Source organism: Phacochoerus africanus, chromosome 3, assembly GCF_016906955.1.
Source record: "Phacochoerus africanus isolate WHEZ1 chromosome 3, ROS_Pafr_v1, whole genome shotgun sequence".
NCBI lineage: Eukaryota > Metazoa > Chordata > Mammalia > Artiodactyla > Suidae > Phacochoerus > Phacochoerus africanus.
The window spans coordinates 178,869,818-178,897,277 of record NC_062546.1 but is presented as its reverse complement, the minus strand read 5'-3'; the positions used below and the strand labels follow the sequence as shown (position 1 = coordinate 178,897,277).

The following is a 27,460-nucleotide window of genomic DNA, read 5'->3' as shown; positions in this document are numbered from 1 at the left end:
AGGAAGAAACAGACTTAGATGCAAGAAGTTCATGGCTAGACATAAATAAATAAATAAATAAATAAATAGTCAGAGAGTAACTCAGTGACATTAGGGCAATTTAACGAGGTGTGTGGCAGTCTCTTTAAGAACAGGTTAGGCAGAAGAATAGTACAATCATTTATTCAAGTTTGATTCTGCTTGGAAAGCAAGGGACTGAATTAAATGGCATTTTAGATTTTCTCTCTGTTTTAAGATTCCTTGAAATACAGCAAATATAGGAGAAATATTCTAAATGAATTTCTGAATTTTATCAATCCCCTCTTACATGGAACATCAGAATGTGACCCTCTACTAAACACAGAACAGACTTATGGAAGCACCAAAGCGCATTAGGAAGCTCATCATAAAGGTGACCAACAAACATTTATTGACCAATCGATATATTCATCATGTACCGAAGGAACTATTTTCATATACTTTTCCCCTAGCAAAAAGTTACTAAGCATATATGGCCATTACGTTGAACCAATTTTCTAAAATACTATTTCAAAAGGATAGTGGTGTTCAAAGTGTTGTCCCTAGAAAATTAGCATCATCTGGGAATTTGTTTAAATTATGAAAATTTGGGCCCCACCCTAGATCTATGGAATCAGGGATTCTGGGAGTGGACGCCAGTAATGTGCATTTTAACAAACCCTCCAGGTGGTTCTGAAGCAGACTTAGTTTGGGAATAGGAGGGGGAGAAGGGATACGAGGACCACCCTTCACTCATTTCGTAACTGGAGGTGAGGATGCATTAACTTTGGCCAGAGTCACTATGAAAGAGGTTGAGGGAGGACTTCTAGAAGGTAATTTTTTTTTTGCCATTTCAAAGTAAAATAAGTCAGCAAGTCCTTTAAGACCTGCAAACACTAGTTAGAACCTCATTATGGAGCTGTTTCAGTGCTGTCCCCCAAGTGGAAAAGATAAATATCCAACATGACAGTATTGGCAGTTTCCAGCCAGGAAACTACTCTGCCTTCTGGTCCGGGGTGTTGGCTTTCATAGTCACATTATAAACTTCTATCAAACATGTATTGAACACTTGTGACACATAAAATAGCCTCTCTACGAAAAGAAATTACAGCTGTCAGCTTGCATCTGAGTAGCCCCAGATTTAATAGCTGATTGAAAATACCTGGGTAAGAAACCATTCGTTACTAAAGGTGAAAAGTACAAGTTGATTTATTCCCTGGAAAATGTTTTTAAGAAAGTCCTTTAAAAATGAAATATATATATACATTTGATATTTAAAAATGAAACATTTATATACATATATACATTTCCTCCAATTATCATTTTCACATTAATCCAACTTCTGGCTACAGGACCAAAAACCAAGTTAAGACGGTGTGATGCCTGTGGACTCTACAGGGACGTCTGGATTGACACCTCAATGGTTATTCCTAATGATTCTGTATTGAAGATAAAAGGTTATTCATGTCACTTGGAGTTGTCTTTTTCAAATAAAATGCTTGCTTTGTGTTTCTGAGCAATGCTGAAGCACAGATGTCAGGACAGTGCTCTCCACTCCACAAGCATCACTGAATAGCCCAATCAGAGGGGAAAAAACAGCGAGCTCTTGATCTAGCCTAAAGTAAACCATTTATTGTTAAAGGGTGTTCCAAAAAACTTCAAAACAAGGCAGATTGTCTGCTCCTAGCAACTAAAAATAAATCCTGATGGGATGAAAAGAGGCTGGAAATACTGCAGGAAAACCAAAGAAGATTTTGTTGCCACATAAACCTGCATCACACTTTTCTTATATTAGGATCCATGCCTACGGAAAGGCTCCTGGTAGAGAGGACCAAGAGCATATAATAGCTATGCTGACAAACATCCTTTGACAAAATCTAAATCTTGACTTTTTTCTAAGTCCTAATGACACAAGGTTGATATTATGAACATTTCAAACTTCCCAGGTAATTTGCCCGTAGGATTAACTTTGAGAGGGCAGAAACAGAGGGTCTGCGTGTATAAAGGAGTAGTGTAGGAAAGAGAAGAGAAACAAAAATTAGGAAAACTGAAATATAACCAATGAGCATGTACATGTGTACACACACACAATTTACAGAGTAGCTGATACTTGTTAGTAATAAATTACTATTTAAAATGTGTTAAACTACCCACACTTAAAAAAAAAAGTTTCCAGGCTCAGAGTCACTTTCGACTCCGTATTTCTCTTTTACAATTTTCTCTTGCAACTTGTTGTGAAAAATTAAAGTTTCTTTAATTAAATCCTTCTACTCTTAGCAGGCAGCTGGGTCAGGGTGCAGCAATAAAGAGAAAAGAACTTTACTTCAAATAAATGGGATACGTATTGACCATCCTCCCCATTTATATGCGAAGAATAATAAAGCAAATTAGCTGCAACAATGTTGGCTATCAATGTTTTTCTGAAAATGAAATCTACACAGCATCATGCTAAATGAATGATTTTCTTAAGAAAGCAAAATGCAATTTGGACTTTCTTTCTTAGTACTTCATTATATAACTCAGCTAAATACCTTCTCTTGTATTTACTGGCCCTAACACTCATTTATATATTAGCAGTACTACTTCAGGTCCTTTTCAGTTATGATTTTATATATTTGAAAGAGTTTATATGAATTCTTGTGGCCAAGCAGAATCATGTTAAATGATTTTTTTAAAGTACAACATATCTTGAAATATGGAATTCTAATTACTTTATCCTTAGTCACTACGATGCTTAGGTAAATATTTGAGATTAGACTTGGTCCTATTCTAACTAAGAAGATGCCCAGGGAGTTATAGCTACTCTCTGATTAGTATATTCTGCCATATTATTCAGTTAAATTTATGACTACACATTTCAAAAAATCACTATAAATGAAATTTATCCATATAGTAATGAAGAGATTATACATTAACTGTAGGTGATGGCAGTTTTTCTTTGCCTCCCATATAAAGTAGGTCAGAAAATAATTCTTGCCCATCTCTAGAAGCTTAGAGTCTTGATGATCAATTTTATCACAGCTGTAAATATTTTATTAAACATAATTTTATTAAATATTTCTTTAAATACACCTTTTAAATTTTATAATTAAAAATGTATACAATTAAATTCCTAACATTATGCATTCATGCACAATGTTTGCATTGTGCAAAATTCACGTACCTGCTAAAATATTGATTCTTAAAAAAAGATACACACACCAGAGAGTGGAACTTCAAAGGACAGAACCTCATTGCTTTAAGAAAACTCTTTCTGCTCTTAGAAAAATCCCATTTTTTTTCCCATACAAAGCAAAAATTCTGTTCACTGATGCCAAAATCACACAAGTACTTCATAGGGATCAAATTAATTTCTGCTTTACATTTCCCTGCAGCACTGGAACCAAACAAGGCCCAATTTTATACATCACTGCCTTCTTAAACTGGTATTTTAAAATGTTAGCACTATTATGATTATTTGTGAGGATGGGGACTAAGGGCATGGCCTCCTCTGAATGCCCCCAGGTCTCACATTAAACTTTAAGCCATAACTGGAAGTTGGGCAAATACTCTCATACCTGTGACTTAATAATACTTAATACTCATTTATAATGTGATGAGTCTCTCATATGGTGTGATATGTCTCTAAACTGCCATTAAGCTTCGCTATTGCAAGTCATCTTGTTAGCCTCTGTACTAATTATTCACCATCGCCCTTCTGGCACCTTTATGGAAGCAAAATCCCAAGTTACTCTTCATAGAAACTTTTCTGAAGCCACTATCCATCCAGTCTCCAGAGCCTAATTTGCTGATATTAAGGCACCCTAATGAGACAGCATCTATAATAATCACCCACTGACTTGAAAATACCTGGTTCTATTCTATTTTTATTGATTTGTATGTAATTACTCAGGGTTTGAACTTATTAAAAGTATGGCAAGGGTGATATATAAGACCATGTATTGTTTTTAGAGGCTCCAAGAATTACTAATCAAATGAAAATGAATTAACAGTTGGGAAACATCTTGTATTTTTCAGAAAATTTATAAACAAACAGTTTGTACATTCTTGCAATAATTATTCCAAAGAGTAATAAGAGTTTCCTGGCTCCCATTTTGCCCTAAGATTTACATTTGACTTGCAATAATAAACTAGTAGTGTCCTTTCTGCTGTATGAAGATATTCACCTACAATTACTTTACCCTATTTTGACTTAGGGTACTTCCTAAGTAATAATGTTTCAAGAACCTCCACAGTATGCTGTGGGAGGTGCTGACTTTCTTAAGCTATTAAGTCACTACCCATTAAGAACTTTTAATTAGTCGTGAAGCATCAGACTAAGAAAATTTCTCAAACAATGCCCATGTCTTCTTCAACTTTGAATCTTTGACATTTAACTGAAATTGAAACGTGAATGGATAAATATAAGGAAGGAAGTAACAAAAGGTCAGGAAAGGATAAGATGACTTTGGTTTGGGATGTGTTGGGTTAGAAACATTCAGATAGAAGTATCCAGCAGAATGTTGGAAATAGTGGATGGATAAGGACAAAGATTAAAAGTTGATAGTTTTAGATAGGAGAGTGGATAGCATAGACATGAATGAGCTGGCAAAGGGAAAAGTCTAGAGAAAGAGATAGACATGGACATAAATGCAGAAAGAAGAGGTGAGACCCAACCTTATGGAAAGCCGTATGTTCAGAGGCTAAGGAGGTAGAACTAAGAGCAAAACATAGAAAAGACGTAACCAAGGAATAGAAGAAAGTCCTTTTTAAGGTACCCTAAATCCCATTCAGAATAAATACCCCTTCACTAGAGACTTTTTCTTCCTGTTTGGCTTATTCACTTATTTGTATTGGCTGCTACAATGCAAGAAGGCAAAAATCAGGGTACATACAGAGAACAAATGTCCATTCTTTCTTTCTAAAAGTTGCTGTTTTCTTAGTGGAACTTTTTAAACAAATCTCCCTCTTTTATACCACCATTAAAGTCCTTTCCCCCAGCCACTCCCAGCATGTGCCCGCCAGCATGCATACAACCACACACCATTTACCTGGATTCCAATCAGGATTCCTTTCTGGGGTATCTTAAATCCTGTGGAAAGCATTGCCTTTAGGAAAGCTGTATGAATGCCTTCACCAAAGCAAGCCACCTGTTTAGAATAAATGAAAAAAATAAAGTAAAAGGAAGCAAATGATAGTCAACCAACCTTACAAAAAAACAAACACAAATGGAAAGTTATAGGCTCCTATGCCAAATATTGTTGAGTTGCCTAAAGACCATGCAATCTGAGTCTAGGGATGAAAAGCCTGGCTAGGGCAGATGTATCTTATGTTTTTAATTAAGCATAATGAATGAAGAAGCAATTATTTCTCTATCCAATAACACTCCATGGAGCAACATAACTGAATTCTACTGTGAGATATTTGGATACAAATTACAGCTTCTGGCCCATAATGTGGTTAGTTACCAAATGCTAATGTGACTTAATGTTTAAATAAACAGTATATGTCTTATATGCTATGTATCATTGTATGCATTCATGAGTCAGTAGCACAAAGGCATAACCACTGATCAATCATTTAGGAGAAATTTCATTCATCTAATGAGAAAGCCTTGTGAGAAATTCAGTAAATCTAAGAAAATCTCAAAGGAGCTTGTTCTTTGTATTAATATCATTATTATTTTCATAAAATTAACCAAAATGCCTTACTACCAGTCCTGAATACTAACGCCAAACACAAAAAAAACAATTCCAAATTAATGTATACTGTTAGGATATACAGAGGCTTCCTCTAGGGTAACTGTGCTACAATGGAAGTACAAGTCAGATGGCCACGACAGCTTTAGAATAAAGGTATATCTGAGCATGAGCGGAGTAGATTCTGCCACACACATTATCATTTGGCACAGGTACAGAACCACCACTGTAAGTAAATAAAGCCAATGACTAAATTCATTCTTTAAACAAATGACTCCCTTACTGTCAAAGCCAAGTTCTCATGACCATGATTTTCAGTTGACCACCAGGACACGCTGCTTTTCTTTCACCAAAAGTGAACATTTTGGTCAAGTGGCTAGCCAACTTAGGTAATGTTAACCCAAGTTAATGAGACCCAAATTCTACTGAAGGAACCTAGGCAATTCCATCATAAGTGTAACATACAACAACACACAAGAGGTTTCAGCAGTTTACCACAAAACAAACAAACAAAAACATAGAAAGCAGTTAAACATGTAAGTAAAGATTAGGACTAACAACCCCACCTCACCACTAGGAAAGCTAAAGGTTTATTTATTCGCACGATAAGCCATTTAAATTCTGAAAATGTCTCTGTAGCATAACTGAGATTTCACTAAGCTGGAATTATTATTTTTATTTCAGTTATGAAACAAGTTTTATAACATCACACTTGGAAATATGACTCTAATAATGGAAGAAGAAGTATCTCTCTGTGCTTCTGAAACAGGTACAAGAAAGGTGGGGCTGAATTTCTAATTCTTTCATATTTTCATATTTCATTAACTCCAATAATGTATGTCTGGAGGCAGAATGGACATAGGTGCTGAAAATAGATGCGCCACCCAAAGAGTACAGAGGAAAACAAATCTTTTCCTGATCTGAACCCTGGGCAGATTGGAAACAGCCCTGCTACTGAGTGACCATGGGATCAAGATGAAGATCAAGGGTGTCTTCTTAAAGAGCAAAGAAATATAACATAGATCCCTTGTTTTCAAGTTAAGTTTTCTCACCTATTAAATTAACAGAAGCAGAAAAGAAGCTAAGAGAAAGCAGTCATCAGTACAAATACAAACAAGATAGCCATTTATTCTTCACTGCTGTCCTTCCTGTCTCACTTGGCCTCTCATCACAGAGCTTGCTTGTCACCAGGCAACCATCTAAAACATCTCGTATTTGTTGCAATTAAGTATTTTCCCCTTTCAGGTTTTCCTCAATACAAGAGGAAACAATGATGCCTCCCTGTCAGATGTTGCCACTCCCCCTGCACTGATGAGAATCTGAAGGTTCTATCTGGTAAGTCTGTCAAGCCCCAGCAGGTGATTCATAAAATGTCCTGACACTGACATGGAGGGAACTCTCTGGAATCTGACAGCTCTCTGCAAGCAACACACTTCACCTTCTTAAAGAAACTGTCTGCTGACAGTCCCCAACACAAGTGAAGAGGGACATCCAGTGGCCAGTCCCATTATAGTTTTTAGATAATCCCCAGGAGGTTAAAGTTGCTTTGAAAGTGCCTCTGGGAATTGGCCTGTATGTGTAGATTCCACAATATTTTGGCTCCATTTTCTTTCTAATGCTGTGCATTCATTCTATACACTGCCAGTAAAAACTCAATGATCTAATTTCATAGTAGCAAGGCAAATGGGGTGGGGTCGAGGGGACAGAGGTACAGTTATAAAGAGATCTGAGAACTTTAATATAAAAAGAAAGACCAGGAAGATATTTACTTAGCTGTCTAGAGAAATATCTGAAAGATGTTCTTAATGTATGATGTGGAAATGGATGACAAACACCCCCCTTAATAGTCATATGTTGAAATAGATGTGAGACTTTAGACTCTGGTCTACAAAGGTCAAAGACACTTCCTTAACTCAAAATTCCTTTTCTTTTTGTTCTTTTTATGGCCTCACGTGCAGCATATGGAAGTTCCCCAGGCTAGAGGCTGAATCAGAGCTGTAGCTGCAGCCTACACCACAGCCAAGGCAACACCGGATCTGAGCCACATCTGCAAGCTATACTGCAGTTTGTGGCAACGTCAGAACCTTAACCCACTGAACAAGGCCAGTGACTGAACCCACACTTTCACAGAGACAATGTTGGGTCCTTAACCACTGAACTACAATGGGAACTCCCTTAATTCAAAATTCTTGAGCTCTTTCAGACTGATAGCAAAAGAAGTGCTCCTTACTACTTACTTACTTTACCATGTTCAGATTATAAAACCATAGATTTCAGAGCAGATTTAATGAAACTGTACATGGGTTATTAACTAGTTACCTCTCCAGTGGATGCCATCTCACATCGCAGGATGGGGTCAGCATCTCTCAACCGGGGCCAGGAAAACATTGGCGCCTGCGAAAAACAACAGGTAGGAAAAAATGCGTGACAGAAAAGTATAAACGGAGTAAGGGAGGATAAGTATATTTAGTGAATCATCTCTCAGAGGATTCATTTAGGCTATGGTAGACATGTTAAAAAAAATTCTTTGGTCCAAGCATCTGACTTGAAAAATAGCTTTAAACCTCTGTTCCAGGAATTTCTTGAACTCTTGGCCAAAAACTTGGGTTAAATAATCACAAATTACTTCTGTAAATAGGGCCCCAGTGACCAGTCCAGTCCAGGGTTTCTAATCTGGCCTACACATTCTTATTGGCGTGATTTCAAACAAAGTCTACTGGGCATTGGCCTCCCCAAACACAGAGTTCAAACACTTTTTTTTTTTTTTCTTGGTGGGCTTTTGAAACATTCCTCTTCTTTTTCAGATCATTTGGACTTGCAACAATCCACCTTGCCAGAAATGTCTGTCTGCAAGCTGACTTCGGAGACATTAAACTGTTGTTGACACCTTTTCACAAGCTTTGAAAAACATACTGCTTGCAAACACTTTTGCCCAGAACCTTCTATGAACTAGAACATAGATAGGAGTGTTTCCTTTTCATTTCTTTTTATCAAGGCAATTCAATAAGAACCAAATGCTTGTTTCTTGCATATATCCATTTATCTAGTCTAGACTACTCCTTTGATTCTGGCACCCTTCAGAATCATCATGGGAATTCTAGTTTGGGGCCCTGGATCATCTTAGTCAAGTTATTCTATATTGTTGTCCTCCAGCCTCTCGCTACTTCATCTGTTGATATCCACTCACCTCACTGGGACTATATTAAGATTGACCAGGAATAAGAAATTTGACAAAATAGTCAAGATTCATGAACAAAGATAACTAGGAAAGAAGTAAGCTGGAAAATACAGTGCATTTTTAAAAATTCATATCTCTCCATCGGTATTGTTTCATACGTGTGTATGCATGTATGTGTAATATTCTTGTGTCTAACAATAAACATGAATCTGAGATTCATATATAGAATCTCCAGTGGAAGGGGGGGGAATGTCTACTTGGTCTCGAATGAAAAGGCCTACATATATATTATATATTCCCACTGAAGCTTTAACAATTTATGTTGTGTCAGAGCCTCGAGGAATAAAATGCCCCCCTCCGCCAATGTAAGAAGTAGTATTCCACACACTATAAAATCCAAGGCATCCTAAATTATTAACTTAAATAAGATTAATAAGAAGTTCTTGAGTTATACTTTCAACTTAAAGCTTCCCCTGTAAAAGTCAAAATTGAGTCAGCTGTTAAGAGTTATGGTTGAGGTCACTAGTACATATAGGAATGGAAATCTTTTAAAGGCATCCGAAATATGTAAATACCACATAAATATATTACATGATATAAATTAATTTCATTGGTGTGCTTTATCTAAGAAAATGACGTATATTTATATAATATCTCATTAACCCTCATACCATCCAGAGAGGTAGTTAAAGATCATGATTATAAATCTGTTCATGGACATACTGAGGCAGCTAGAAAAGCACAATGGGTTTATTATTAAGTTTTTATTAGAAATATGCATATATACAGGAGTATCTTGCCTTATTATGTTTTGCTTTATTGAACATCACAAATATTTCTTTTTTTTTTTTTTTTTTTTACAAATTGAAGGTTTACGGCAACTCTAGGTCAAGCAAGTCTATCAGCTCCTCTTTTCCAACAACATTTACTCACTTCATGTCTCTGTGTTATGTTTTGGTAATCCTTACAATATTTCAAGCTTTTTCATTATTATTATATTTTTTATGGTGATCTGTGGTCGGTGATCATTGATGTAACTATTGCGAAAAGATTATGACTGGAGTTCCCATCATGGCTCAGCAGAAACTAGTCTAACTAGCATCCATGAGGACACAGGTTTGATCCCTGGCCTTGCTCAGTGGGTTAAGGATCTGGCGTTGCCCTGAGCTGTGGTGTAGGTCACAGATGCAGCTCAGATCTTGTGTTGCTGTGGCCGTGATGTAGGCTGGCAGCTACAGCTCTGATTTGGCCCCTAGCCTAGAAACCTCCATATGCTGTGGGTGTGGCCCTAAAAAGACCAAAAAGAAAAAAAAAGATTATGACTCACTGAAGGCTCAGATGATGCTTAGTATTTTTTTTTTAGCAATAAAGTACTTTTTAATTAATGTATACACATTGTTTCTTTAGACATAATACATATTTAACAAACTAAAGTATTGTATAAATATAACTTTTATGTGCACTGGGAAGCAAAAAAAATTATGTGACTCATTTTACTGAGATATTTATCTGAAACTCAACCCACAATATCTCCAAGGCATGCCTGTATTTGAAATTAGTGAACAAACCTTAAATTTTCCTGGTCATTCTTCATAAAGATGCCATCAATTTTATTACCCTTACAGCACCACTGTAAAAAGCAACTACTGTCTCAACTTTTCAAGAGAAGTTGTGGAAAAACTGTGCCAATGAAGAAAATAGGAACTAGCGAAGGTGGCCAAGGCAGTAATAATTTAACCAACACTACAGGGTAACCCTTTTACAAGATTCATTTATTCCTGAAGTCTCAGCACAATTAAAACCTTATCCTAAGAAAATACATCCAGAATTTCTGTTTACCAGCTAAACTGGCACTATTATGCATCAGCGTCATAAAGTTTATAATTCACTCAGATAGTTGGTTTTGAAGTTATGTAATTCTAAATATTTTTTTTGAAATTCACAGGCATACACATAAAGTTGCCTGAAGAACAACTGCATTGCACTATTCAAAGCAATCATCATAAAGCTCTAGCCCAGCACTTGAGTTAGAAGGTTCATTATGTATGATTATTTTGATGAAAAATCATTCCCTTAATTTCTTTGGAACTTAAAAAATGACTAAAAGTTTTTTGAAAATGTTACCTTAATTGCAACATAGTCAGCAGGAATTATGGGATGCTCCAGTGTTGGAAGGGGTTTTTCATCAATGTTCTCTCCAATCATCACCTTGGTGGCCACATCAATGAAGTCTACCCCAAGTGTCTTGGAAACAAAGGGGAAGGACCGAGAAGCTCTCAGGTTACACTCAATTACCTGGAGAGATAAAATTCAAAAGAAGAGAGAGAATGGTGAGAGCCAATGACAAAAATGTTAACTGTGATCCCTGCCACTTGGGTTCCAGCTGTATTGGCTGGGGACCAGCTCTTTTTCTAGTCTCTTCCTTTCTCCCCACCACTTGGTTTTTGCTAACTGGTTTCCTTTCAGTCAGTATCTTTGAATTCTGACTTTTCCCACCCCATTTCCACAATTCCATCCCACACACTGCTGACAGATTTGTTAATGCCACATCCCTACTGGAAAGCCTTCAGTGGATTTCTAATGCCACATCCCTACTGGAAAGCCTTCAGTGGATTTCTATGACATTAGATTATAGTCTAGTCCTTGAAAGGCTTCTTTCTATCTTCCCTTCTCAGTATACCCGTCTATGTTATCTTGTACCACTTGCCTGGTCCCAGGCTTTCTTTCTATGTTTACCATCATCATTTCCCTAGAAAAATGATCCTGCTAAAGTGAACTAGTCACTATCCCCTAAAATATGTCAAATTTTCTCATAGATGTGGTATGTGTACTGTCCTCTCTATCTTCCTTTACTTGTCAAAATCCCAGCTATTCTTTAAGTCCAAGCTCAAATTATAAAATCTTCTTTGAAATCTTTTATGATTCACCCCAAACTAGATATGACACTCAAAAACATGTTCATGCACATATGTATACACGCACACACACACGCACACACACAGATATACTTTCTCTGTTCTGTGCCTCCAATACCATTTTATTTGTACATTCCTGCTAGCAATTATTATATTCTAACTTCTAGTTATCTATAAACTTATCTTTTCCCGTTCCTCATTAAACTGCAGATTTTTGAGAGTAGAGACTGTGCTCTATTCATCTTTGTGGCCACCTTATAACTTCACATAGTAGGTGAGGAATCAGTACTGGTTACCGATTGGTTACATTAAATAGGCTAAATTGGAGTTCCTGTTATAGCTTAATGGAAACGAATCTGACTGGTATCCATGAGGATACAAGTTCAAGCTCTGGCCCCGCTCATTAAGGATCTGGCTTTGCCATGAGCTGTGGTGTAGGTTGCAGATGTGGCTTGGATCTGGCATTGCTGTGGCTGTAGCAGCTGTAGCTCCAATTTGACCCCTAGCCTGGAAACCTCCACATGCAGCCATAAAAAGAAAAACAAAAAAACAAAAAAACCCCACAAAACCTAAGTTAATTAAGACTAACCTCAAAGAGTAAACACTTCAAAAAAAAAAAAAAATTGGTAAATGGTATCCAAAACAGCTTTCTTCTCTGAGAAAGAAAGCAAAACTTCAGTGCATGTAATTTATGACTATTCAACAATAATCTCAACAAATTACTTTCTGAGAGTCACTGTGTCCATCTATACTATTCTGTAGATGGCAGGCAGTGATCTTCTTTCCAGTGGATCAGAGCTTTATAAAACTGAGTGATATATCAGTGCCACCAAGAGCCAGTGCCTTCAGACAAGGCAGGCATTATATGCTGTGCAACATCCCAGACAAAGACACAATCAGCTGCAGGGGTCTCAGCTGCTCTGTGGCTGTGCTCACAGAGAAGATCACCACAGGGACAGAAACCCACATGACCCAACACAGCAGTGATGACCTCTCAAACACCTCGGCATTTCTTACCAGGACATCATTTCCTTTGACAAGAAACTGGACGTTGAATGGGCCAGAGATGGCAAAAGCCTTTGCAATCTTTCGGGTAGCATCCTTCACCTAGGTCAAAAGGACAGTGAAACAGTGCTAAAGAACATTCCTTTCTTTAAAAACAAACAATAAAGGTATGGCACCTTAAATTTATATTTCTTTAATTTCTCTCTACAGAGAGCTACATCTTCACTAATAATAAAATAGTAATAGTAAGCTTCTATTAATAAAATAATACTGGCACTAAATGTACTAAATATTCACAACAGGGTAGCAGAAAAAAGAACAATAATAGGATAGGATTATTTCATAGGATTATCTTCCTGCCAAATGCCTCTATATACCTATAATTATATATTCTGATTTTATTTTGAGGGCTAAATGTTATCCTTTCATTCTAGTTGCTTCAGCATCAAAAATTGCAGCCCAAACTCAGTATCAGTCAAATGACCTATTTGCTGAGAAGTGCAGGCCCTGAAATTGCATGGTACTGCCAAAAGACCAGGGAGGTTTTCTTGATGTGCTTTTCTTTTGCCCTAGACTCCAAAAGGTAGATATTATGGTCAGAAGGAAACATGATTCCTTGCAGAGAGGCTGTGCACGCCTCATATAGAAATTCCCAAAAGAATTCATGCAAAGAGAGGGTCCTGACTACTGGAATCAAGAGCTCCTCCTTCACTACTTACAAAAGTGGTTCAGCAACTTTATCAGTTACTAAGGAAGTAGAGTCCATGGCACATTGAGCCCCAAGAGATTTGGAAAAAAATCTGAATTCTTGAGGTCATTTAAGCTGATTTGAAAAACTGAAGCACATTTGAAATCTCAGGATGTTGTTCATTTACGCTGCTGGTGTTATAAAGCTATCCCACTACCTTCACATTCTAGAAAAAGGTAAAAACTTCAGAATCCAGTCCAATATACAAACAGCCAGACAGGCCTGCCTAGATTTTGATGGCAGGATATTGGAAAGTCTCATGAAAAAAAGCTAAGCCTAACCTCATATACCTGAAGACTAAAGGAACATGCCCACGAGCTATTTAAGATGATGCACTCTAAGATGACACTTAGCAGTGCAGAGTACTGAGGCAGAGTCATCATTTCTGGAAAGGTGTTTAAAGCAGTGGTTCCACAAGAAGGATTGAAAGAGACACATTATAAAGTGCTGTTTGAGCTGAGGGTTAAAAGCAGAGAGTAAATGTATCAGTTCCAGAAGATTTTCACATGACTGCTGTACACCTGTTTCTAACTGAGAACCATCACTTTAGATGTTGCTCACCTGTAAGTGGTTCAAACATTAGACTCGTCTGCAGCAATAGTTATCTAAATGTGGTCCTCAGACCAGCAGCAATAGCATCCTATGAGGACTTGTTGAGAATGCAAATTCTGGGGAAATTCTACAGAATCATAAACTGGGAACAAAGTCCAGCAACCCATATTTAAGCAAGTTCCCCTGATGATTACAGGTGATGCTGTAGAGACCCACTGCACTAGCATACAACCATGGGCTCTAAAGGGCAGTGAAGGAAACTGTCATCTTTAAAATACCCAGCTAAGAGCAAGTAAGTTCTCCTCATAATTAAATTTTACCTGGTAATACCCTACATTGCTACCTAGTTAAAAATGTTCTTAATCTTTGTGTTTCCCCTTTCCACTTTTATTTATAAATGATGACCTTTTCAATGGCTCCTTGACTGATGGTCTGTGTGGGCAGCATCAGAGTAGCATCTCCAGAGTGGACACCTGCATCTTCCACGTGTTCAGAGATGGCATGGGAGATGACCTGGCCAAAACAAGATTTGAAAAAGAGATTGGCAGCACCCACTTCAATGAAGTTACTATCTGGCCCATCCCCTTGACCCTAACAGATGCCTTGAGCATTGACCAGTTTCTTTTCTAAGTCCCTGATGAAAGACCTATAGAAAGACCTGTGGATGTTGCCTCACCAAAGCTCCCTGTGTGGTGGTGACAGACTGGTCAAGGGACAGCTGAGAGGGTGTGAGAGCTTATCTCCCTCTTCTTGACTGAAATAGTTATAAAGAATAGGAAAAGAAGACAACTAATCCAACTCCTAACGACTCTTATGAATGGATAAAAAACTAAAGCATTGGAGACATCTTTATCTTTTTCTTTCAGGTTAAGTTTTAGACACTGGAAAAGATGGGGGAGGTGAATATCTAGCTGGATAAAAGTCAAAACTTAGGTGGACCAGAAAGAAAATGTAAGATCTAAAGATCAAGGGATCTTTAAATTGAAATTTAAGAAAGGAGGAAAGCAAGAGGAAAATATTCTTCTCCTTTTTTAGAGGTAAGAAAACCAAGGCAATTTAAGAATAAACAATGGGGAGTTCCTATCATGGCTCAGCAGAAGCGAATCTGACTAGCATCCAAGAGGACACAGGTTTGATCCCTGGTCTCCCTCAGTGGATCACCAATCCGGCATTGCCATGAGCTATGGTGTACGTCTCAGACACAGCTCGGATCCAGTGTTGTGTGGCTGTGGCATAGGCTGGAGCTATAGCTCTGATTTGACCCCTAGTCTGGGAACTTACATATGCTGCAGGTGTGGACCTAAAAAAAAAAAAAAAAGAAGAAGAAATAACCAAATAACCGAAGTACATGTGACTTGACTACTCTGTGACCAAGTCAGGATATTGAACTCTTACCTGTCAGATTGCAAAGTTTATGGTCTCAGTCACTATAACCTGAATGTTAATAGTATGTGCATCTTTGAGAGATTGGCAGAGAATAACTGGACATAAAATACTTAAATAAATTACAGAGAAGATCTGTTTATCAGATTTTTAGATGACATAAAGCAGAGTAATATTTGAGTCTCAGTTACTTATGAGTTCTGTGACCTGGGCAAGGTACTTTATCTGCTTAGCCTTGGCTTCTGATAAGATAGGAATAACAACGGTATCTGCCTCATAGAATGTGTATAAAGATAAAACATATACAGTGTCTGGCATGATATTTAATGCAGAGTAAGCACTCAATTTTTTTTAATACTGTCTCAAAATGGGGATGCAATAGTCCCACTGAGCTCTGAAAAAAAACTGTAATATGTCTGAAGTACTAGGTCCTTTTTTGACTGTTTAAAAATTATGTGAATAACCTGGAACATTTCCAAAAGAAGGAGTCTAGGTTGATAAGCAATGGTTGATGTCTAAGAGAAGCTGAGGGCAAGTGCATAGTGTAGCAAACTGGAACCAAATCATGCCAACAGTGTTACTTTATCACAACAATATGTGAAAAAAAACCCACAGATGCCTATAGGCCGGTCTTACATTCTCCACTTCCACATTGGTGTGATCATATTGCTCTTACTTTATACCTGTCTCAACTACGTAAAATGTTGAAAACGGGGAAAGATTTAACCTGCTCTATAACTCTGGAGGCTGGGAGGCCAGGGACGTATATTCTAGAGAAGGAGACCTTGGTTCAAGAGAATGAATATTTCAGATGTTCAAGAAGTAAAAGCAAAAACAAAAGCAAAAATATATATACTGTATTTTTACGCTCTGTATAAACAAAAGAGTTAAACAGAAAACAAAGGACCATTTTCCATGGATGCTGGGAAGAGAATTTTCATCCTGAAGGGGTGTGGAGTTGAAATAAATTATTTCTAAGGGTGTTCAGACTCTAGATTATATAATTCCATGGTAAGAAATTATTACTATATATATATTTTTTTTAAATGACTCTACTTTAACCTGTTAATCTGGAAGACAAAAAGAAATAAAAAAAATAAAGATTTAACATGTTCAATAGAGTGCAAAGTAGAGGATGAAGGCCAACTTTTAACTTTTTTTGAAGCAAACAAAATGCCATAAACTCGCTAAAATATAATTACCTATATTCTGAAATAAATCATAAATGCCTTATTAGTACAATTTGAAAACTAAAGGAAAGCATTCTTTATATTTTCATTTCTCCCTGAGGTTGGAGGCATTCATTGTATTTGCGATACAAGATGTGATATGGGAAGCCAATTTTATGTTATTATCCTTATCCACCCTACTCTGTTTAGTTTTGCCTTTATTAACCTAAAAAAAAGTGGGAGGATGGAAAACCAAGAGAGAAGAAAAACGAAGGATTCAATTAGGAACTTCAGAAAGAAAAGTACTGGATGTTTTTATAATATCCATTGAAACATAAAATGAAACACACTGACAAAAGAAAATGAGAGAGAAAATCTATTCAAAAAGATGAGTACAGGATGATAATTAATCTTGAATATCATCAAAGAGAAATTCTAACAGTATAAAATGCAGAAGATATGAAACCCATGACACATAACTAAATTGTCATTGAATTTGAACATTTTTTTGACTGAGCAAATTGTCCATTACTATTAGAGACCTGTTTTGTAGAAATCATGAACCCTAATCTGTGTTATGGTTTCAAAATTGCAAAAAATAAAATAAAATAAACTTATTTGATGGGAAGGCAGGGATGGGGGAGATGGGAGACAAAGCTCTTACTCTTCCATCTTTGCCAACAGCATCCATTTCCACTTCACGGGCTCCCTCAATAAATTTCGTCAGCACTACCGGGTGTTCCTGTCACAGATGAAAAGAGAGCGGCAGAAACTTTAGTGAATTTGTACATATAGGGTCAAGTAAACTGTGTATCTTAAGTCAATACCAGGGCAACAATTTTAAAAAATGCAAAACATACTACACAAACTCATTATCCAATTTTGGGTGTTTGTTTGTTTGTTTGTTTGTTTGTTTGTTTGTTTTGGAAGAACAAGTTCATTTTCCGACTACAATGAGGAGGAGGAAATATTTCTCCAACTTTGGGTCCTCAGTGAATTGAACCTTCAAATATAGTCTTGTAGGTGAGTTAGAGAAAAGAGGTGGCTAAGGAGAGGGCAGAACAAGGTTCCTTTTCTGTCTCCAGAGTTACAAATCCCTCTCTATTTTATTTATAATTATATATCAGTGTGATATGAATGGGTACATAAACAGATGAATGATTAATGGGGGCTAGTTTTACTCTAGAGTCACTGAACTGAGAATCCCAGATTCTCTTGTGGTTTGAAGAAGAGATTTGAACTAGAAAGACTCCATTAGGACATCTCTATTATAAAATGTTGGTCCTGGAAGGGTTCTATCCATATGCAAGAAAAAATGCTTTTAAAATATTCTACCAAGCAGAGGCCCTATGAGATCCAGTGTCACAGACAGAGAACACCTGCCTCTTCACTCTCATGAGACCAGCTGGACCTAGCTGCTGGTTTCTCAGAAGGGGACAGTGGCAGGACTCCTGGCAGGAAGGGAGGGCAGTCAGTGTCTCACTCCAGAGCTCATGAACAAAAACTGGCCCATTGGAGAAATTCCCTCCTCGGCTCTGACTTTCACACAAAAGTGAACTCAAAAGCCACCTGGTTTCTTTTTTATACTCTGTCTCTTCTCATTCTTTATCCTTCTCCATTCTCTTCACTGACCAAGTATCCTTCAGGGAACAACACCCACGCAGAAAGGCGGCCCAGCTTCCCATGTGCAGGAACAATCCACACTCTTTATTCCTCTTTGAAATGCCTCTGATTTCACTCTTCAGCTTCCTCCAAACTCCACTTGCTTAACATCAAACTCTCCTCTATGAGTTGTGCTTTCTTTCTCTCTTTCCTTTTCTTTAGCCCCCACCTAGCTTTTGAAAGCTTTTTAAAAGAAAACGTTACTTTTATCCTCTACAGTACAAGGTCTGCAGATCAATAACCCCACTGGGTAAATCTTAAATGGAACACACCAAGGTAATGCTGAAGGAGAAAGTAAAAGCTTGGGGCAGTAGAGGAAGGTGCTTGAGTGGCCCAAAATTATAAACACTTTTATTAACTTACAAATGGAATGTAGCAAAATGAAAAAAAAAAATCAATAGGTGAGTGAAGGGATTTACTACGAAAGTGGCAGTGTTGACTAAAGGAAAGAAAGTCTCTCCAGGTGTTAGAATTAAAAATCAGGGAAGCCTTCACTACTTCATAATTAATATGGCTAGGTTGCCCTTGAGGTTGGGAATCCCAGGGATAGGATCTAACTATCCCTAGCATCTAACTCATAAGCAAACAAGGATGCTTATCCAGCCTTGCTCCTGGAGACTAAAATTATACAAGTCTCTATTCTGACCACATATGGTCCTGATCTTTCTCTTCCACTAATCCTAAGGATCCAAATACAATCCAATGCATTTGTGTTTTCTCATTTCTATATTTAGGAGGATAGAAGGTAGAAGCAAAGCAGAAAACCCTCGTAACAACGCCCTGTGCAAAGAAAAACAACATATAAAATGAGGTAGCAATTAACAAAAGAGGTAAAAATCACCAGAAGGAAATTAGACACTACCTGAGAGACTCTGGTGGCCTCCTCTAGGAACTTTTTCATCTCATCCTCGGAGAATACCACATTCATGGCAGACCCACTGGGCAAGGAGAGGGGATGAAAAGAGGTCAGTTTCTTTGACCACTTCAGAAGCAAAGTGTGCTAGACTTGATTGCTTTTCAGAATAGTTACAGGCAACCTCTAGTTTCAGTCCAGGCTAAATGTGTCTTTTTCCACATTGAAACTTTAGGTAATCAACAAGACAACCAAAGTAAAAAGTCCCCCACGCTGGGGACGAGGAAGTGGAATGAGACCTGTGATGATATCTAAAGAGAAGCATGGGAGCTCTTAGAGATGTCACATCCCCAAAGTTCATCCTTTCTAATTTATTGTTTTAACTCTCTTCTGTTTCCAGGTAACACTGAAACCTTAACAGCATTCGTCCTAGGACCTAATTACTCTAACGTGTATCTTCAGAGTTCATTATGCTATCTAAGCAGGTATGCTATCTAAGCAGGTCATTCAACCATCTCAACTGGGTTACAAAAGAGTCAATTTTCTCTTCTAGTAACCTTTGCAAATATAATGTACAGTGTCTGATTGAAATGTGTCTGACTCTGTCCTTTCAAATTCTTGAGGAAGAATGCTATCTGAAATCAATTTACTCTGAACTTTGGCATGTCCAGAGTGAGAAGGCGGTGGGGGGGAGAAGGAAACCTAAGTGGAAGGGAAGAAATAAGGAAAATAACATTATTTTCTAGTTCCTTTTAAAAAGTAGCATTTTCTTTACCTTTTCTACTCTACTGCAAATTTTCTGCATAAAGAACTTTCAATTTCTTCATCTGTTTAAGACAGAAAGGCTAAAGCAATAAAAACACTGATAGTTCAGAGTAAAGGAAACTGAAACAGATGCTGATTGTAATAATAAGAGGAAGCTCAGTAGTCAGAGCTTCTTTCAGCCATCCTCTCTTAAATGTCTGTGTTGTTTAAATTAACTCCCATTAGTATTTCAGAGACGTAGTATTATCAGACTGTGGTTTCCACAAAATGTCATTTAAATAAAAAGGAAAGTTTTCCACCTCATTTGAAATTTTTCATTATTTTAAAGGATCCCATCTCAAATTCCATTTACACTTGCAAATTGTGTACAGCAAATTATGTCTCTCTTATTATCCCCTGTTTAGTATAGTAGTTCCTTCATGTGGTAACATCTGAAGAGAGGAAGTGACAACTCATGACTTCTCCTTTGATGATAGAACTTAGTTTCAAAGTTTATTATAGAAGATACGTCTATGTCTTTCAACAATATAATTCATTTATTTAAAAAATCAGACCTCAAAAACTTAAATATTCAAACCAGAGGCACCATTAGAAGGTGCTGACAATAGTCAAAGAGAAACTGTCATTTCTGGGTATTAGAAAACAGATGCTAGTGAGAGATGTCCCAAGTTTGTTTTGGTTTTGGTTTTTGGCTTTTTAAATTGTCCTCTTTTCTAGTGTAAAACTCTCCTCCCTTCATTGGGCAAGGAGATGCCCTAAGCTGTGCTTCTAAAATTTAGGACTGTAGATTCTATATTGTCACTCCTTGAAGGAAAAGCATTAAGCTGAAGAATAGCACAGCAGTCCTCACTCTGGCTGTGTCCGTGTGGAGATTTTTGATGGATTTACAGATCACTACACATCAAGGCCTAATGCTATTAGCATACAGAATGCAGTTCTGTATCTTCTGATTTTTAAAACATTGTTTTAGAAAACAATACATTACCTCAAAACATAGGAAGGTCTCAACAAACAGGGGTAGCCCACAGACTTTGCAAATTCCAATGCCTCATTCTAATTAATAGAAACAACAACAAAAATGCATGAATCATTTAAAATACTCGATAAAAATGCAGAAGAGTATTGTTAGAACAAGCAGCAACCCAACTCCTTTTATTCTTTCTCTCAAAAGACACCATTAAAATGTAAATTGGACATCATCGAAATACACAAAATTTCTAGTTTCCAATTCTAAATATCAAATCTAGCTCAAAAATAATTTGAACTTCTTTTCATTGTTGGAATCTTAACAAGAATACCCCTATCCATTTATAACCAGTGTTTAATGGCGATCATGGAAATACAGCGACTTTAACGTAAATTCACTAAGCACAGTGTATTCTGTCTGCCCTGTTGTTAACATCTGCGGTCGTTAACATTCAAAGGGGAACATTAAAAACAGACACGTGTTCCTCTCCTTACCAAAGTGTTAACAGCTTTCCACGGAGCCTGAGCCACCTTCAGCTCATCTAAGACAGCAGAGAAGATGGAGCGATCCTCAGCCCTGTCAATCTGCAGAGGGCTTGTGCCCATGATCTTGACACCGTTCTTGTACAAAGGGACTGCCAGGTTGTTTGGAATCTGGCCCCCAACTGATATGATGCAGCCACCACATGCCTAAAAAACATGTGCTCAATATCAGCCATTGAATGATGAACAACTGTACCAATACCGCCTCCGTTTCCTTACTGAAAATGCTGAATATGACTGTGAACGTTTCATTACGCCCATCGATGGATAATATTAAGTCATATCATAAAGAAATAAACATATTTAATTCTGAATTTTCAAGCTCTTACCTGTTAAAATCCTTGCAGGACTCCCACACAACTACACAATGTTTACTATGTAAGACCTCCATACAACTTCACGTGAACACGTGACATTTGCATGTGTGGCAAGCAGAAAAATAAAACCCAGCCAATGACTATTTCCATCCTGTATGTTACATTATGATCAACTAATTCTTGAACTACTGTTGTAATTTCCTAAATGGATACTGATCTCTCCTCTTAACATTTGCCTCCCCGTTCCTCTCCACCCCAGCCGTTCACATTCAGATTAATCATCCATAAAACTGCTTCACCAAGTTACTCTGACACTCAGAGTTCTCCAAAGGTTTCCTTTACCCAAAGGGTAGTGTTATCTCATTGCCACCAGAGCCATTAAGACTTGTCAATCTCATCTCTGGTCACTCCACTCAGCCCCAGGAAGACTACCTACTCACTGTCCTCACTTATGAGCATTTCCACCAGCGGACGTTCCCACCACTTAACCTTTTCCTGCCTGGACCCCTTTCTTCCTCCTCCTTTCCCTTAACTAAGCTCTTACCACCCCCACTAAGGTCCAATCTTAAATCCTGCCTCTCATTTTGGCATCCTCTCCCCTCTACTGCTGCCTTGGCACCTGTCTATAGTACCCACTTATCTTAGTATTTACCTTACAAAAAGTCCCTGAATTGTAAACCTTAATCGCTTATGAGCAGTCAAAACTCCAAGAGTTGTTTTAAAAAAAAAAAAACTCATCAAATCTCAAATTTTCTCAAGACTGGTGTTATAGAGGTGAAGGTGAGACAATAGGGGATGGTGGGGAATTGTATTTGGAGTTGGAAGTAAACTCCCCTACTTGGTTCCTTCTGTGAAATTCCCCCTGAGGTTCAATCTTCTTGTCTGTAAAATTAGGTTAATAATACCTGCATACTTCATAAGGTTCCTGTGTATATAGATCAAATAATAACTATTAAAGGTGTTATAATTTATGTGTATAAATAAGACACTTATTAATATTAGAAAATACTATAGTATCTTATAGGCCATTGATTTTGGCTCAATTTGTTTGCCTTAATGACCCCCTAATGAACAACAAATGTGCTGAGGTAATAGACATGTTCCAAATGTATTCTGCCTTTATTTGAAATTATTCTGAAATATTTTTAAAAGGGAAGAAGCTAATTTCTCTCCAATAGAAGAAATTATGTACTGACTAAGTAAACACAGTGTAACTAAGTGTTTAAATGCATTGGAAACAGTATGGAAAATAACAGCTCACATTTCTGTGTATTTATAAGTACACTTTGGCTGCTTTTATCATCATTATTTATGGTCAGTATCCATTTTTTGAAAAACTTTTAATAAGAATTATTATCTTAAGTAATAACATTTTTATTTGCTTATTATTTTTAGTTTATTATCCACATTCATACTTTAGAGGCCTAAAAACTAATTCCTCACATACATACAAAAAGTCTTTTATGTGAAAGACCTCAAAATAAATTCTAAAATTAAGGGAGAAGTAGCCACATATGAGCAAACATTAGGGTCAGTTAAATTGAAAAGGAGCTTGAAGTCGAATAAAAAGTTGTTAATAAATATACCAATATTTTCCAAAAATAACTCTATGGAATTGATTTTTATTTTTCAATGAATTAACAACTTTAAAAGCAACGATAACATAAGCTGCTACTATTTATTAAATGCATTACTACACAGCCTAGACTATGATTTGACCTTCATGGTATCACTCTGAGGCAGTTATTACTATTCCCATTTTGCAGCTAAAGAAACTGAGACTTCAAAAAAAAAAAAAAAGAAAGAAAAGCGTTCCCGTCGTGGCTCAGTGATTAACGAACCCTACTAGGATCCATGAGGATGCAGGTTTCATCCCTGGCCTCAGTCAATGGGCTAAGGATCCAGCATTGCCGTGAGCTGTGGTGTAGGGTCACAGATGTGGCTCGGACCCCACATTGCTGTGGCTGTAGCCTAGGCTGGCAGCTACAGCTCCAATTCAACCCCTAACCGCTTGGGAACCTCCATATGTCATGGGTGCGGACATAAAAAGACCAAAAAAAAAAAACAAAAAAAAAACTGAGACTTGGTGAAGGTAAAATGACTTGCCTATATTTCTTATCTAGCAAATACAGAATTACTTGAATTCCATTCTACATATTGTAAAGCAGCTATGCTTAACTGATACACCAAGTCTTTGAATCTAAAGCTAACTTTTTTTATTCTGGCCAGTTTCAAAGGTGGTGACTCTTAGAGGATAAGAGAAGAACTATTTCTAAAACATTTTTTTCTGGAAAGTGGTAGAAAGTACAACTTTCACCGCAAAACCCTATTCTCATCGTTGACTTTCAGAAATAAAGACCATCACTTGGAAGACAAGTCACATCCATAGTGATGTCTTAGAGTAATGGTGCGGTGGTCTAGGGTAGGCTTTGCCTGTACAGCAAAGGGAACTCAGTAAAGAGAACATATTTGTGGGATGAAGTTAATAGAATTTTGCGGAAGAATTTTATCTTAAATTGGCCACAACTCCAAACACAGAACTTGTAGGGACTTAAGGAAGAGAACCTGGTATCTCACACAGATAAATTATTATCATTTCATAATCACATACACTTAAATAGTTTCAAGTAACTTACTGAAATAAAATATTCTGAAATTCAGATTTGTTTCACAGACTTTTAAATGCTTTAGGTCTAAAATAATTCCTTTTGAGTCCCAGAGTTGCACTGATCTTACCTAGATTTGTTTGTAGTTTTTTGCTCTGTTTTGTTTTGTTTCTTGCTTTTTAGGGCTGCACCTGCAGCATATGGAAGTTCCCAGGCGAGGGGTCAAATCAGAGGTACAGCTGCTGGCGCATACTACAGCCACAGTAACATGGGATATCAAGCCCTGTCTGCAACCTACACTACAGCTCACAGCAACGCCAGCGCCGGATCCTCAACCCATTGAGCGAGGCCAGGGGGATCAGACCCACATCATCATGGATATTAGTTGGATTTGTTTCCACTGCACCCCAACAGGAACTCCCTGTTTGTAGTATTTTTTTTTTAATTTATTTGTTGTTGTTGTTGTTATTGTTGTTGTTGTTGCTATTTCTTGGGCCGCTCCCGCGGCATATGGAGGTTCCCAGGCTAGGGGTCGAATCGGAGCTGTAGCCACCGGCCTACGCCAGAGCCACAGCAACGCAGGATCCAAGCCGCGTCTGCAACCTACACCACAGCTCACGGCAACGCCGGATCTTTAACCCACTGAGCAAGGGCTGGGACCGAACCCGCAACCTCATGGTTCCTAGTCGGATTCGTTAACCACTGCGCCACGATGGGAACTCCCTGTTTGTAGTATTTTTACCCAGCTTGGTTTCCTAGTTTTTTAAACTTGATCTCACTAAGCTAAGGTATCACAACACAGAAATCTTTCAGAAATCATCTTTAAGCTGAAATAACATCACAAATTTATTTTTGCCAGTGAGGAATTAAAATAACATACTTCCAATTTATTTGAGAACCTCTCAATTTCTCTTAGATGCTAATCACTTTGGTCAGTCTTTATTTTTATAGACAAATTAAATTCTGTATTACAGACAGACTGCAATTTGTGAGAAAATTTATATTACTAACAGAAATACCATTTACTTCATTAAATAATAGCCCTGATTTTTGTAATTTCATGTATTTGCTGTAATTTACAAACCTCCACTGTTTATACATCTGTCGGTGAGATTGATCACACATTATATTAAGTCATTCAAATTTTAGTAAAAGATTTTTAACATTTGAGACGAAATCTTAAGATTATATTTAATTACAATTAAATCAAATGCTAGAAAAATGAATTCCAATTCTAGTTTAGAGTCATGCATTTCCTGATGGGTTTTGCTTATCCCTAATTAACGTCTGTCACTCTTTCCTTCATTTAACTCAAGTTGTGGTACAGAGGTACAATTGTCTATATATTCTTGTGTTCAGGTTGTTAAAAACAGAATTAAATCATTAATCAAAGTACATCTTTATGGGGTACATTCTAGTAAATTATACATTGTAAAAGCAGGAAAAATTACATAATCAGGACTCAAACCAGATAGGGACATCATAAGTTGTCAAATATGTTGCATACTCAATCTTACTCAATCTGTTTTTTAATGAACAAATACTAAAAGAATTAAGAAATGAGTCCTACTCAGGTTTGATCCCTGCCCTTGCTCAGTGGGTTAAGGATCCAGTGTTACGTTGAGCTGTGATGTAGGTCACAGACACAGCTCAAATCCTGCGTTGCTGTGGCTGTGGTGTAGGCTGGCAGCAATAGCTCCAATTGGACCCCTAGCCTGGGAAAATCCATATGCCTCGAATGTGGCCCTAAAAAGACTACAAGAAAGGAAGGAAGGCAGGAAGGAAGAGGAAGGAATGAAGAGAGAGAGAGGAAGGAAAGAAGGAAGGAAGGAAGGACAGACAGATGAACAAAGGAACAAACGAATGAACGAAAGAAAGAAAGAAAAGAAATGGGTCCTAAGTAGGGCTTGGAAGTAAAAGGAAATTAATGTTGTTTGTTTATGTAACTTTTCAAACCATGAGTCTCCAAAGAAAGAACGGGGAAAGGGAAAGTGTGAAGCTAACACAGGACCTGTGTGATTCTCATCCATTGTTGTAGTCTATAAAGATTATGGCATAAGTCATCCCCAGGAAATAGATCTAATGATAGGTCTAATAAAACAGAAACACAGTGTTGGAACTTCTATAAACAATGTAATAATTTTCAGCTATATACCTCAAAATAACAAGATCTTTTCCCCTATAAGGAGTATCATAAGGAAAACTGTGAACAAGGCAAAATATCATTCATCAAAACCTCATAGATGGCAGACACCAACTTCTCACTTTCTTGACTCTTCCCCATACTCACACACCAAAACATAAAAAATAAAAATGCAAATCTCTCCTCAGGAGGCAAAACTCATGAACACAATCATAAGGAATAAATGACTTCAGTTTAAAGAGTTGCTCTTTATAAAGTATAAAAAATATCTGCAGCCAAAAGGGTATATCACTATTACATTTTCTATTAAAAAATATAAAAAGTGGGAAGGATATTTCAGCATTTCTAGCATCCCCTTTCACTGAGCTTCTGATCAAGACCTGCCTCCAAATCAGCCTGTTTTCCTCACAGGGTATGTCACTTTTCTGACTTCCCCTTAATGTTGTCTTTAGAGGTGTTTCTTTGATGCCATGGAAACAGCTTTCGTCTTGAACTAGACCAAGAGAGCTGGACCAAGGGACCGATCATATTTTCTATCATCCCATGTAGCTATGTATCCTTGGGAAATCTCATTGCCCTTCTAAGTGACTCGAATGTGTGCTTTTAAATAAGTTTAGACGTGCTTCCAATTTTCTGCAAATATACTACTGAATGCCTCAGTGCCTTCAGCATCACTAGGGGCAACCAAGGTCGGATAAGGGCAGTCTTCTGAAGGTGGAGGCACATCCGTTACAAGAGAGAACTCCTGAAAAGCAGTTTCTCCAGAGAAGAAACACGCAAACTTATACAAGGAAACACACACGTATATGTACATATGTGTATGATCTGTGCATATGATATATAACATTTCCTGTGAGATAGAGAATGCATCAATGGCATATTGTTCTTATACTCTCCAAAATAACATTTAAAATTACCTTATATGTAGAATCACTATACATGCCAATTAGCTTCAAATAAGGGCCAAATTTATTTCTATC

The 27,460-nt window shown here is 37.3% G+C and overlaps 1 protein-coding gene across 1 annotated transcript in view; it reads right to left on the bottom strand.

Annotated features, from left to right (window-relative positions):
- CPS1 (carbamoyl-phosphate synthase 1) overlaps positions 1-27,460 on the bottom strand; it is a 118,465-nt gene that overhangs the window by 6,857 nt on the left and 84,148 nt on the right. The window contains exons 26-34 of the mRNA XM_047770483.1: positions 21,367-21,561; positions 20,891-20,958; positions 19,150-19,225; positions 17,290-17,367; positions 14,479-14,586; positions 12,786-12,875; positions 10,978-11,148; positions 7,995-8,069; positions 5,028-5,126 (exon numbers count right to left, since the gene is read on the bottom strand). Coding sequence (XP_047626439.1) covers positions 5,028-5,126; positions 7,995-8,069; positions 10,978-11,148; positions 12,786-12,875; positions 14,479-14,586; positions 17,290-17,367; positions 19,150-19,225; positions 20,891-20,958; positions 21,367-21,561 — 960 coding nt within the window. The remainder of the gene's footprint in view (positions 1-5,027; positions 5,127-7,994; positions 8,070-10,977; positions 11,149-12,785; positions 12,876-14,478; positions 14,587-17,289; positions 17,368-19,149; positions 19,226-20,890; positions 20,959-21,366; positions 21,562-27,460) is intronic.